At 50.6% G+C, this 13,772-nt stretch overlaps 1 protein-coding gene across 1 annotated transcript; it reads left to right on the top strand.

The window, feature by feature from the left end:
• Positions 1-702: 702 nt before the first annotated feature.
• Positions 703-13,381, top strand: LRG1 (leucine rich alpha-2-glycoprotein 1). The gene is made up of 2 exons (XM_078671544.1): positions 703-805; positions 9,935-13,381. Exon 2 carries the CDS (start codon positions 9,949-9,951, stop codon positions 10,999-11,001), a length of 1,053 nt encoding a protein of 350 aa, XP_078527670.1. The 5' UTR covers positions 703-805; positions 9,935-9,948; the 3' UTR covers positions 11,002-13,381.
• The last annotated feature ends 391 nt before the right edge of the window (positions 13,382-13,772 follow it).

Below are 13,772 nucleotides of genomic sequence, written 5' to 3'. Positions count from 1 at the left end.
TGTGGGCCTCTGTATGTGTCAGTGTTGGGTGCCGTAGTGTGGGGTTCAAGGGCTCATATGCCTTAAAAGTTGTGATACATTTGTTATATGGTTTGTATTCAGGACATGTATTTCATTTCAGTTTGTTAAATCATTAAAGTTTCCCTTTAGTGTGTTGCTGTAGGTGGTTTTGCGCATGTAACTGCCCTGGTATTAGCAGTTTCTAGGTGTCTGTCCTGGCATAGACAATCTCTGGGTGTCTGTCCTGTCAGTGGTAGGTTCTAGGTGTCTGCCCTGGCAGTGGCAGGTTCTAGGTGTCTGCCCTGGCAGTGGCAGGTTGTAGCTGTCTGTCCTGGTATTGGCAGGTTCTAGGTGTCTGCCCAGGTATGGCAGGTTCTGGGTGTCTGCCTAGGCCGTGGCAGGTTCTATGTGTCTGTCCTGGTAGTGGCAGGTTCTAGGTGTCTGTCCTGGCAGAGGCAGGTTCTAGGTGTCTTCAGACCTTTCACAAGCAGAGCAGACTGTTCGCCACCACCCCACCTCATTAAATCAATGCATCGCCGGCAACTCCAAAGATCTGCGCATTTCCCCAACGTGTGTTGCACAATTTACAAAAATGTGGCTGGTGCTGTTTGCGTTGCCGGGACCTGTCGGGAAATCCCAGCCCTGGAGGTCCAGGACGCCAACCCGATGCCAAGAGTGTTGTAATCCGCCCTCCGCCCGCTCCTGCCTCGGAGGGCGCGCTCGGGTGTGCAGGGCCCGTCTGTATAAAGCGCGCAGCGCCGCGGAGGAGAGGCGCTAGGAACGGAGCGAGCCGGCCTGACAACAGGTAAGAGACGGCTCTAGGAGCCAGCAATCACTGCACCCAGCACCACTGCACCCAGCATCACTGCACCCAGCATCACTGCACCCAGCATCACTGCACCCAGCAACCACTGCACCCAGCATCACTGCACCCAGCAACCACTGCACCCAGCATCACTGCACCCAGCATCACTGCACCCAGCAACCACTGCACCCAGCACCACTGCACCCAGCATCACTGCACCCAGCAACCACTGCACCCAGCACCACTGCACCCAGCATCACTGCACCCAGCAACCACTGCACCCAGCACCACTGCACCCAGCAACCACTGCACCCAGCACCACTGCACCCAGCAACCACTGCACCCAGCACCACTGCACCCAGCACCACTGCACCCAGCATCACTGCACCCAGCAACCACTGCACCCAGCATCACTGCACCCAGCAACCACTGCACCCAGCACCACTGCACCCAGCAACCACTGCACCCAGCACCACTGCACCCAGCACCACTGCACCCAGCATCACGGCACCCAGCATCACTGCACCCAGCAACCACTGCACCCAGCACCACTGCACCCAGCATCACTGCACCCAGCACCACTGCACCCAGCACCACTGCACCCAGCAACCACTGCACCCAGCACCACTGCACCCAGCACCACTGCACCCAGCACCACTGCACCCAGCACCACTGCACCCAGCATCACTGCACCCAGCATCACTGCACCCAGCAACCACTGCACCCAGCACCACTGCACCCAGCATCACTGCACCCAGCATCACTGCACCCAGCAACCACTGCACCCAGCACCACTGCACCCAGCAGCCACTGCACCCAGCACCACTGCACCCAGCAACCACTGCACCCAGCAACCACTGCACCCAGCAACCACTGCACCCAGCAACCACTGCACCCAGCACCACTGCACCCAGCACCACTGCACCCAGCACCACTGCACCCAGCACCACTGCACCCAGCACCACTGCACCCAGCATCACTGCACCCAGCAACCACTGCACCCAGCACCACTGCACCCAGCACCACTGCACCCAGCACCACTGCACCCAGCATCACTGCACCCAGCACCACTGCACCCAGCATCACTGCACCCAGCAACCACTGCACCCAGCACCACTGCACCCAGCAACCACTGCACCCAGCACCACTGCACCCAGCACTACTGCACCCAGCATCACTGCACCCAGCATCACTGCACCCAGCAACCACTGCACCCAGCACCACTGCACCCAGCATCACTGCACCCAGCATCACTGCACCCAGCAACCACTGCACCCAGCATCACTGCACCCAGCACCACTGCACCCAGCATCACTGCGCCCAGCATCACTGCACCCAGCAACCACTCCAGCCCGGCCGCCATCACCACCACACAACACGGCACACACACCCCTGGCAGGGCCGGCGCTAGGCATGGGCAGCGTGGGCCAGTCCACCTGCCCTCGCACCTGCAGACATACCAGCCGACCTGCCCTCGCACCTGCAGACATACCAGTCCACCTGCCCTCACACCTGCAGACACACCAGTCCACCTGCCCTCACACCTGCAGACATACCAGTCCACCTGCCCTCACACCTGCAGACATACCAGTCCACCTGCCCTCACACCTGCAGACATACCAGTCCACCTGCCCTCGCACCTGCAGACATATCAGTCCACCTGCCCTCACACCTGCAGACATACCAGTCCACCTGCCCTCACACCTGCAGACATACCAGCCCACCTGCCCTCGCACCTGCAGACATATCAGTCCACCTGCCCGCGTACCTGCAGACATACCAGCCCACCTGCCCTCGCACCTGCAGACATACCAGCCCACCTGCCCTCGCACCTGTAGACATACCAGCCCGCCTGCCCTCACACCTGTAGACACACCAGTCCACCTGCCCTCGCACCTGCAGACATACCAGTCCACCTGCCCTCACACCTGTAGACACACCAGTCCACCTGCCCTCGCACCTGTAAACATACCAGTCCACCTACCCTCGCACCTGTAGACACACCAGTCCACCCGCCCTCGCACCTGCAGACATACCAGTCCACCTGCCTTCGCACCTGTAAACATACCAGTCCACCTACCCTCGCACCTGTAGAACCACCAGTCCACCCGCCCTCGCACCTGCAGACATACCAGCCCACCTGCCCTCACACCTGCAGACATACCAGTCCACCTGCCCTCACACCTGTAGACATACCAGCCCACCTGCCCTCGCACCTGCAGACACACCAGTCCACCTGCCCTCACACCTGTAGACATACCAGTCCACCTACCCTCGCGCCTGTAGACACACCAGTCCACCTGCCCTCGCACCTGCAGACATACCAGTCCACCTGCCCTCACACCTGTAGACATACCAGCCCACCTGCCCTCGCACCTGCAGACACACCAGTCCACCTGCCCTCACACCTGTAGACATACCAGTCCACCTACCCTCGCGCCTGTAGACACACCAGTCCACCTGCCCTCGCACCTGCAGACATACCAGTCCACCTGTCCTCACACCTGTAGCCATACCAGCCCACCTGTCCTCGAAACTGCAGACCTACGTTTTCTTTCTCTCACACCTTCAAACATACCCCTTCTCCTGCTCTCACACCTGCAGATATACCTGTTCTCCTGCTCTCACACCTACAAACACACCCTTTCTCCTGCTGTCACACCTGCAGATATACCTGTTCTCTTGCTCTCACACCTGCAGACATACCTTTTCTTCTGCTCTCACACCTGCAGATATACCTGTTCTCCTGCTCTCGCACCTACAAACACACCCTTTCTCCTGCTCTCACACCTGCAGATATACCTGTTCTCCTGCTCTCACACCTACAAACACACCCTTTCTCCTGCTGTCACACCTGCAGATATACCTGTTCTCTTGCTCTCACACCTGCAGACATACCTTTTCTTCTGCTCTCACACCTGCAGACATACCTTTTCTCCTGCTCTCACACCTGCAGACATACCTTTTCTCCTGCTCTCACACCTGCAGATATACCCTTTCTCCTGCTCTCACACCTGCAGATATACCCTTTCTCCTGCTCTCACACCTGCAGACATACCTTTTCTCCTGCTCTCACACCTGCAGATATACCCTTTCTCCTGCTCTCACACCTGCAGACAAACCTTTTCTCCTGCTCTCACACCTGCAGAGATACCTTTTCTCCTGCTCTCACACCTGCAGATATACCCTTTCTCCTGCTCTCACACCTGCAGACATACCTTTTCTCCTGCCCTCACACCTGCAGATATACCTTTTCTCCTTCTTTCACACCTGCAGACATACCGTTTCTCCTGCTCTCATACCTGCAGACATACCTTTTCTCCTGCTCTCACACCTGCAGATGTATCTTTTCTCCTGCTCTCACACCTGCAGATATACATTTTCTCCTGCTCTTACACCTGCAGACATACCTTTTCTCCTGCTCTCACACCTGCAGATGTATCTTTTCTCCTGCTCTCACACCTGCAGATATACCTTTTCTCCTGCTCTCATACCTGCAGACATACCTTTTCTCCTGCTCTCACACCTGTAGACATACCTTTTCTCCTTCTTTCACACCTGCAGACATACCGTTTCTCCTGCTCTCACACCTGCAGACATACCTTTTCTCCTGCTCTCACACCTGCAGATATACCTTTTGATCTGCTCTCACACCTTCAAACATACCTTTTCTCCTGCTCTCACACCTGCAGATATACCTTTTCTTCTGCTCTCACACCTGCAGATATACCTTCTTCTGCTCACACCTCCAGACATACCTTTTCTCCTGCTCTCACACACGCAGACATACCCCTTCTCCTGCTCTCACACCTGCAGATATACCTGTTCTCCTGCTCTCACACCTGCAAATATACCTGTTCTCTAGCTCTCACAGCTTCAAACATACCTGTCCTGCCCTCGCACTTGCAGACATACCTTTTCTCCTTCTTTCACACCTGCAGACATACCGTTTCTCCTGCTCTCACACCTGCAGACATACCTTTTCTCCTGCTCTCACACCTGCAGATATACCTTTTCATCTGCTCTCACACCTTCAAACATACCTTTTCTCCTGCTCTCACACCTGCAGATATACCTTCTGCTCTCACACCTCCAGACATACCTTTTCTCCTGCTCTCACACATGCATACATACCTTTTCTCCTGCTCTCACACCTGCAGACATACCCTTTCTCCAGCTCTCACAGCTGCAGACATACCTATTTCCTGCTCCCACACCTGCAAACATGCCTTTTCTCCTGCTCTCACACCTGCAGATATACCCTTTCTCCTGCTCTCACAACTGCAGACATACCTTTTCTCCTGCTGTCACACCTGCAGATATACCTGTTCTCTTGCTCTCACACCTGCAGACATACCCTTTCTCCAGTTCTCACACCTGCAGACATACTTTTTCTCCTGCTCTCACTCCAGCTGACATACCTTTTCTCCTGCTCTCACACCTGCAGACATACCTTTTCTCCTGCTCTCACACCTGCAGACATACCCTTTCTCCTGCTTTCACACCTGCAGACATACCTGTTCTCCTGCTTTCACACTGCAGATATACATTTTCTTCTGCTCTCACACCTGCAGATATACCTTCTTCTGCTGTCACACCTCCATACATACCTTTTCTCCTGCTCTCACACCTGCAGACATACTTTTTCGTCTGCTCTCACACCTGCAGACATACCCTTTCTCCTGCTCTCACACATGCAGACATACCTTTTCTCCTGCTCTCACACCTGCAGACGTACCTTTTCTCCTGCTCTCACACCTGCAGATATACCCTTTCTCCTGCTCTCACACCTGCACACATACCTGTTCTCCTGCTCTCACACTGCAGATATACATTTTCTTCTGCTCTCACACCTGCAGATATACCTTTTTATCTGCTCTCACACCTTCAAACATACCCCTTCTCCTGCTCTCACACCTGCAGATATACCTGTTCTCCTGCTCTCACACCTACAAACACACCCTTTCTCCTGCTGCCACACCTGCAGATATACCTGTTCTCTTGCTCTCACACCTGCAGACATACCTTTTCTTCTGCTCTCACACCTGCAGACATACCTTTTCTCCTGCTCTCACACCTGCAGACATACCCTTTCTCCTGCTCTCACACCTGCAGACATACCTTTTCTCTTGCTCTCACACCTGCAGATATACCCTTTCTCCTGCTCTCACACCTGCAGATATACCCTTTCTCCTGCTCTCACACCTGCAGATATACCCTTTCTCCTGCTCTCACACCTGCAGACATACCTTTTCTCCTGCTCTCACACCTGCAGATATACCCTTTCTCCTGCTCTCACACCTGCAGACATACCTTTTCTCCTGCTCTCACACCTGCAGACATACCTTTTCTCCTGCTCTCACACCTGCAGACAAACCTTTTCTCCTGCCTGCTCTCACACCTGCAGAGATACCTTTTCTCCTGCGCTCACACCTGCAGATATACCCTTTCTCCTGCTCTCACACCTGCAGACATACCTTTTCTCCTGCCCTCACACCTGCAGATATACCTTTTCTCCTTCTTTCACACCTGCAGACATACCATTTCTCCTGCTCTCATACCTGCAGACATACCTTTTCTCCTTCTCTCACACCTGCAGATGTATCTTTTCTCCTGCTCTCACACCTGCAGATATACCTTTTCTCCTGCTCTCACACCTGCAGATATACCTTTTCTCCTGCTCTCACACCTGCAGACATACCTTTCCTCCTGCTCTCACACCTGCAGACATACCTTTTCTCCTTCTTTCACACCTGCAGACATACCGTTTCTCCTGCTCTCACATCTGCAGATATACCTTTTCTTCTGCTCTCACACCTGCAGATATACCTTCTTCTGCTCACACCTCCAGACATACCTTTTCTCCTGCTCTCACACACGCAGACATACCCCTTCTCCTGCTCTCACACCTGCAGACATACCCTTTCTCCTGCTCTCACACCTGCAGACATACCTTTTCTCTTGCTCTCACACCTGCAGATATACCCTTTCTCCTGCTCTCACACCTGCAGATATACCCTTTCTCCTGCTCTCACACCTGCAGATATACCCTTTCTCCTGCTCTCACACCTGCAGACATACCTTTTCTCCTGCTCTCACACCTGCAGATATACCCTTTCTCCTGCTCTCACACCTGCAGACATACCTTTTCTCTTGCTCTCACACCTGCAGATATACCCTTTCTCCTGCTCTCACACCTGCAGATATACCCTTTCTCCTGCTCTCACACCTGCAGATATACCCTTTCTCCTGCTCTCACACCTGCAGACATACCTTTTCTCCTGCTCTCACACCTGCAGATATACCCTTTCTCCTGCTCTCACACCTGCAGACATACCTTTTCTCCTGCTCTCACACCTGCAGACATACCTTTTCTCCTGCTCTCACACCTGCAGACAAACCTTTTCTCCTGCCTGCTCTCACACCTGCAGAGATACCTTTTCTCCTGCGCTCACACCTGCAGATATACCCTTTCTCCTGCTCTCACACCTGCAGACATACCTTTTCTCCTGCCCTCACACCTGCAGATATACCTTTTCTCCTTCTTTCACACCTGCAGACATACCATTTCTCCTGCTCTCATACCTGCAGACATACCTTTTCTCCTTCTCTCACACCTGCAGATGTATCTTTTCTCCTGCTCTCACACCTGCAGATATACCTTTTCTCCTGCTCTCACACCTGCAGATATACCTTTTCTCCTGCTCTCACACCTGCAGACATACCTTTCCTCCTGCTCTCACACCTGCAGACATACCTTTTCTCCTTCTTTCACACCTGCAGACATACCGTTTCTCCTGCTCTCACATCTGCAGATATACCTTTTCTTCTGCTCTCACACCTGCAGATATACCTTCTTCTGCTCACACCTCCAGACATACCTTTTCTCCTGCTCTCACACACGCAGACATACCCCTTCTCCTGCTCTCACACCTGCAGATATACCTGTTCTCCTGCTCTCACACCTGCAGATATACCTGTTCTCTTGCTCTCACAGCTTCAAACATACCTGTCCTGCCCTCGCACTTGCAGACATACCTTTTCTCCTTCTTTCACACCTGCAGACATACCTTTTCTCCTGCTCTCACACCTGCAGACATACCGTTTCTCCTGCTCTCACACCTGCAGACATACCTTTTCTCCTGCTCTCACACCTGCAGACATACCGTTTCTCCTGCTCTCACACCTTCAAACATATCTTTTCTCCTGCTCTCACACCTGCAGATATACCTTCTGGTCTCACACCTCCAGACATACCTTTTCTCCTGCTCTCACACATGCATACATGCCTTTTCTCCTGCTCTCACACCTGCAGATATACCCTTTCTCCTGCTCTCACACCTGCAGACATACCTTTTCTCCTGCTGTCACGCCTGCAGATATACCAGTTCTCTTGCTCTCACACCTGCAGACATACCCTTTCTCCAGTTCTCACACCTGCAGCCATACCTTTTCTCCTGCTCTCACTCCAGCTGACATACCTTTTCTCCTGCTCTCACACCTGCAGACATACCTTTTCTTCTGCTCTCACACCTGCAGACATACCCTTTCTCCTGCTTTCACACCTGCAGACATACCTGTTCTCCTGCTCCCACACTGCAGATATACATTTTCTTCTGCTGTCACACCTCCATACATACCTTTTCTCCTGCTCTCACACCTGCAGACATACCTTTTCTTCTGCTCTCACACCTGCAGACATACCCTTTCTCCTGCTCTCACACATGCAGACATACCTTTTCTCCTGCTCTCACACCTGCAGACGTACCTTTTCTCCTGCTCTCACACCTGCAGATATACCCTTTCTCCTGCTCTCACACCTGCACACATACCTGTTCTCCTGCTTCCACACTGCAGATATACATTTTCTTCTGCTCTCACACCTGCAGATATACCTTTTTATCTGCTCTCACACCTTCAAACGTACCGTTTCTGCTGCTCTCACACCTGCAGACATACCTTTTCTTCTGCTCTCACACCCGCAGATATACCTTCTTCTGCTCTCACACCTCCATACATACCTTTTCTCCTGCTCTCACACCTGCAGACATACCTTTTCTTCTGCTCTCACACCTGCAGACATACCATTTCTCCTGCTCTCACACCTGAAGACATACCTTTTCTCCTGCTCTCACACCTGCAGACATACCTTTTCTCCTGCTCCCACACCTGCAGACATACCTTTTTATCTGCTCTCACACCTTCAAATGTACCTTTTCTCCTGCTCTCACACCTGCAGACATACCCTTTCTCCTACTCTCACACCTGCAGACATACCTTTTCTCCTGCTTTCACACCTGCAGATATACCTTTTCTCCTGCTCTCACACCTGCAGATATACCCTTTCTCCTGCTCTCACACCTGCAGACATACCGTTTCTCCTGCTCTCACACCTGCAGATATACCTTTTCTCCTGCTCTCACACCTGCAGATATACCTTTTCTCCTGCTCTCACACCTGCAGATATACCTTTTCTCCTGCTATCACCCCTGCAGACATATTTTCTCCTGTTCTCAAACCTGCAGATATATCTTTTCTTCTGCTCTCACACCTGCAAACATACCTTTTCTTCTGCTCTCTCACCTTCAGTCGTACCTGTTTTCCTATGTTCTCTGCTCAGACTTGCAGGTTCTGCCCTCACACCTGCAGACATAGCCTCCTGCTCTCATGTTTTCTTCATGTGTTCTTCCCTCATACTTGCAGACACACCTGCACTTTTCTCTACTCCCCTGTTCTCACACCAGAATTTAAAAGTGCTCCATACTATATCACTTACTACTCACTTCGGCTCACACATGCAGACATGCCTGCAGCCCTCTGCTCTCACCCATTCCCTACTCTCACACCTGCAACCACATCTTCCCCCACTTTCACACCTGCAGACACACTTCCTGGGGTTGGGATGGGAGGGTAGTACCAACAGGGAGCAGTGGTTGTGGAAGCTGGAATGAGAAAAGATATAAGAGGGAAGAAAAGGGGGAGCATGGAACAATAGGGGGCAGAGGAGGACAGTAGACCTAGTGTTTGAGCAGAGTGGGGTGTCGGGGGACATGGCCATCGGGTTTAAGGGGTACTTAGGACTCACAGGTGATAGTCGTTGCTTGACACGTCTGCTATTTGTTTCAACAGCCAACCCGCCATCAATGGAGCTGAAGAAGTCTGTCTTGGTGACCCTCGGGTTACTGCTGCCCTTGTGCTTTGGGACTCAGTGCCCAGATCTCTGCTCCTGCACCCCAGAAGGCACCAACATCACCGTGCTCTGCAGTTCGGAGAACATTACCACCTTTCCTGCCAACCTCCCTCGCCAAACCCTCGCTGTGACACTTACCTTCACCGGCGTCGCTAGCATCGACCCAAATGCCTTTGTTGGCCTTATCCAGCTTGAGGGCCTTGACTTGTCCAACAACAAGCTCACAGGCCTTCCGAGTGGAGTCTTCCAGGGTCTTCTGCGGCTGACCACACTGGATCTCACCAAAAACGCCCTTGAAGACCTCCCAGCGGGCATCTTCAACTCTACCGTGGCCTTGACGTCTCTGGTGCTCAATGGCAACCGCTTGACCACCTTGAATCCAAGCTGGTTTGAGAATCTTGAGAAGCTGGAATTCTTGGATGTCTCCAACAATCTATTCCAAAATGTCCCACAAGACTGCTTCCTTAAGTTGCAGAGTCTGGTGACCTTTGACCTCTCCCACAATAACCTTCAGGTTTTACCCGAGGGGCTATTCCTAGGCCTAACAAACCTGGAGAGACTGAACCTCGAAAACACCAGTCTCAGTTCCATTTATGAGTGCACCTTTTCCAAGACACCCAACTTGAGGTTCCTTTTCTTGCAACACAACAACCTTAAAACCCTACCGGCGACGCTCTTCCACTCACTGACACTTCTCGACACTTTAGATCTATCTCAAAATATCCTGAGTTCAGTGCCCAGTGGTTTATTCTCCAAGAATGTCAAGCTGGGGAGTGAGTTTCAGCAAGGTTTGGACCTGTCTGAGAACCCTTGGCGCTGCGACTGCTGCCTGGCCTACCTTCGCCAGTGGGTGGGAGACCACGCAGGTACCCTCTATTCACTAAACGACACCCTCTGCGCCCAACCAAAGGAGCTGGAAGGTCAACGCCTCAACGATGCAGAGATATGCGACAACAAAAAATCCGGCGACGACCAGGCTTGCTCTCAAGACTACTTGCTCAGGTAGTAAACCAGAGACTGTCCCGGTGAGGTGAAAGTTCAAGCCAGACATCCAAAGGACCATAAAACAAAAAGCCTGAATATATTGTTCCTTTACAAAATATTTCAGAATTTGTGAGATACTTCCTAAATTTTCAGGGATAGCAAGCAAATGTTAATATTTTGAATATGTGATAAAGTATATTTCTTAGAGCAAATGTCTCCCTAGTACTATTAGCTTAATACCAAGAAACAGGGGCATCTCCAACATCAAACAGGACAAATTCACTGAAGTGCCATACAGGCCGGACTGTCCATTCCACCACTCTACAATTTCCCTGGTGTGCTGAGGTCCTGTGGGCTGCCTTTAGATCTGGATAGACTGCCATGACCATACCATTAAAGGGCAAATTCTATTAGTGCCTTCCTAATGTGTGAGCTGGTGTGAGCACTTTAGCCAGGTCTGGTCGTATTTTCCATTCCAGATCTGCTGCTAAAGTCTTAACAGCCTGCAATAACACCTCTTCCTCTACTTCCATCTATTTCTGCCTGCATGCAGCCTTCTAGGAACAGGCTCTGGGTGAAGGGTTGATGGGCATACCAGACAAAGAAACAGGACAAAAAAAACAGGACAAAACTCACAGGGAATTTAAAGGGGTGCCAATAAGAAGTTGCACCTCGTGTGCAACCCAAACACAGTTGCACAAGTTCCATAATTTGCCAAGTAGACTTGTGCAATTGGAGGGAGCACAGAACACTGCGTACATCCAGGACCCCTCCCCCGCTAACGAATATAAAGCAACTGAAGATGGATCCAGAGATTGCATTGTTTGTTATCCTCTACTGCAAAGGAAACAAGCATTAGCTAAGCCAAAAAGTCCGGTGTTGGTCTACCAACCATTTGGCACTGTGAAATTTTGTTGTTTTGTTATGCTTTTGTAAAAAGTTTATTCTTGAGGGAGCGGTCAGGCCAAGCCAAAAAGAAAAAAAAAATGGCGAAAAACTAAAATATTTTGTATTCCCAAAACTACTCTTTAGTAGTGCCTGGCATTGAAGGGAACTACTTTGTGAGCAGATGTGTTCTTTGTGAAAGAGCAAAAATCCACCATTCACAGTGAAGTAAGCTGATAGTTGAAGTTGGCCAACCCAGAGCCCCATGCTATAGTGGGCGGGAGAAATCTGTGAATGACAGAACAACAGACCAATGGCTGTGGAATGATAGCCGAAAGACCCCATAAGTGTAATAAATATATATATATATTTTTTAGTAAATACAAAACGCCTTGGCTAATACAAGACCCAAAAAGAAAACAGGAGGTCTAGCTTAACTGGATCAACCATGCCCATTTAAGCTGAGTTAGTCAAATATATGTGTACGCCTCTAGAGAGGTGAAACAATAGGTCAAGGATGAAAGGGGTCAGACAGAACATGAGGGTAGCCGAACATGGTATGCATCAGCGCACATGAATAAAATTGATTCACATCTGATGTACACATGCACGTGTGAGTCAGTACGTGCAAAGTGCTTGGAGGCATGTCAGAGTTATTGCAGGGCCTCGGTCAATAAACTGAAGCAGGGCGCTTCATAGGAAAGGACCATTTTCAAAGCATTAAACATGTCCTGACGGGAAAGAGAAAACACAACAGTCAAACATTGTTCAGCGTCTGTGGTATTAGCTATGTTACGAGCCTCTTCATTAATAAAACAAAAGGGCAGGTTTGCTTTAAAGTTTTGAAAAAAATATTGCCGCACGAAAACAGGGCCCTGAAAAAGCATGGGGCCTGGGGGATAAGGGCCCGTCCGCCCTCTCTCTTCCAATGGCTCTGGTCTTGGCCGTCCAAATAGGGCACATATCTTAGGCAAAAATAGATCCAGCACAACTGAGACAGGAAATTCCCACTCCCTCACCTCATTGCTCATACACAGATGCTTATTTCTGAATCTGTACTTAGAGGTGTACAGGCAAAAACGTATTTAGTAAATTTGCCCAGCGGCTTATACATCCACAACTGTTATCTGAATTTCGCTACACTAGTTGCAAAGCATTTTGGTTATATCTTGGAGAAGGGTGGTTTATGTATTCTTTACTTAGAGTGTACTGTTTACTTGCAGTTGATGGTGCATAAAATCTTACATTCTTCTTACTTGCAAATGGCCGGGTTTATCATTGGGTGGGAATGCAAAGTCCTCAGGATGTTTAGCGGACATGACCAACCCTCTTTTGGAGGCTTCTCCACCAGGGTGAACCATACAGTGAAGGTTATACCATCTGTTACACTAAAATGCCATGCTATTGTCTTTCTTTGCTTGCATGGTGCATGTAACTTTGTACAAAGCGGTGTTGTGGACTACAATGTTTAACCTTCTATTGATAAGTATATAATATAGTCCTTTTGTTAAACAGTGCACCGTGTTTTTGCTTTTATTAATATATTTTCCTGGTGTGTACTTTACTCCTTCACTTACATTGTGCATTATGCATAGCTTTAGTTACAAAGGGCTTCACTCGGATGTTGCCCTGAGCTCCAGTGTCTCAGTTCCTCAAGCCATTTAGAGCTGAAGGAACTCCCTGGTGCCCATTGGTCAAAGCCACTGAGAACGTCACAAGTAAGGCTGCGAGTCAGTGTGAGACTCTCAATTCAGGAGCGAGAATGCACAACACATAAGTGATATGATACTCATGCTGAATGAGTCAGTCTGGGCTCCAGGTGATAAAACCTATACGCGGTGCGTGACATTGCCCTCAAGAAAGTGAAGTGTACGCTCAGTGACAGAAACTGTGCTCCAAGGAGTGAGA

The sequence above is a fragment of the Lissotriton helveticus genome, chromosome 12 (assembly GCF_964261635.1).
Source record: "Lissotriton helveticus chromosome 12, aLisHel1.1, whole genome shotgun sequence".
NCBI classification, from domain to species: domain Eukaryota; kingdom Metazoa; phylum Chordata; class Amphibia; order Caudata; family Salamandridae; genus Lissotriton; species Lissotriton helveticus.
Note: the sequence above shows the minus strand (reverse complement) of the source record. Positions and strands in the feature narration are given on the sequence as shown.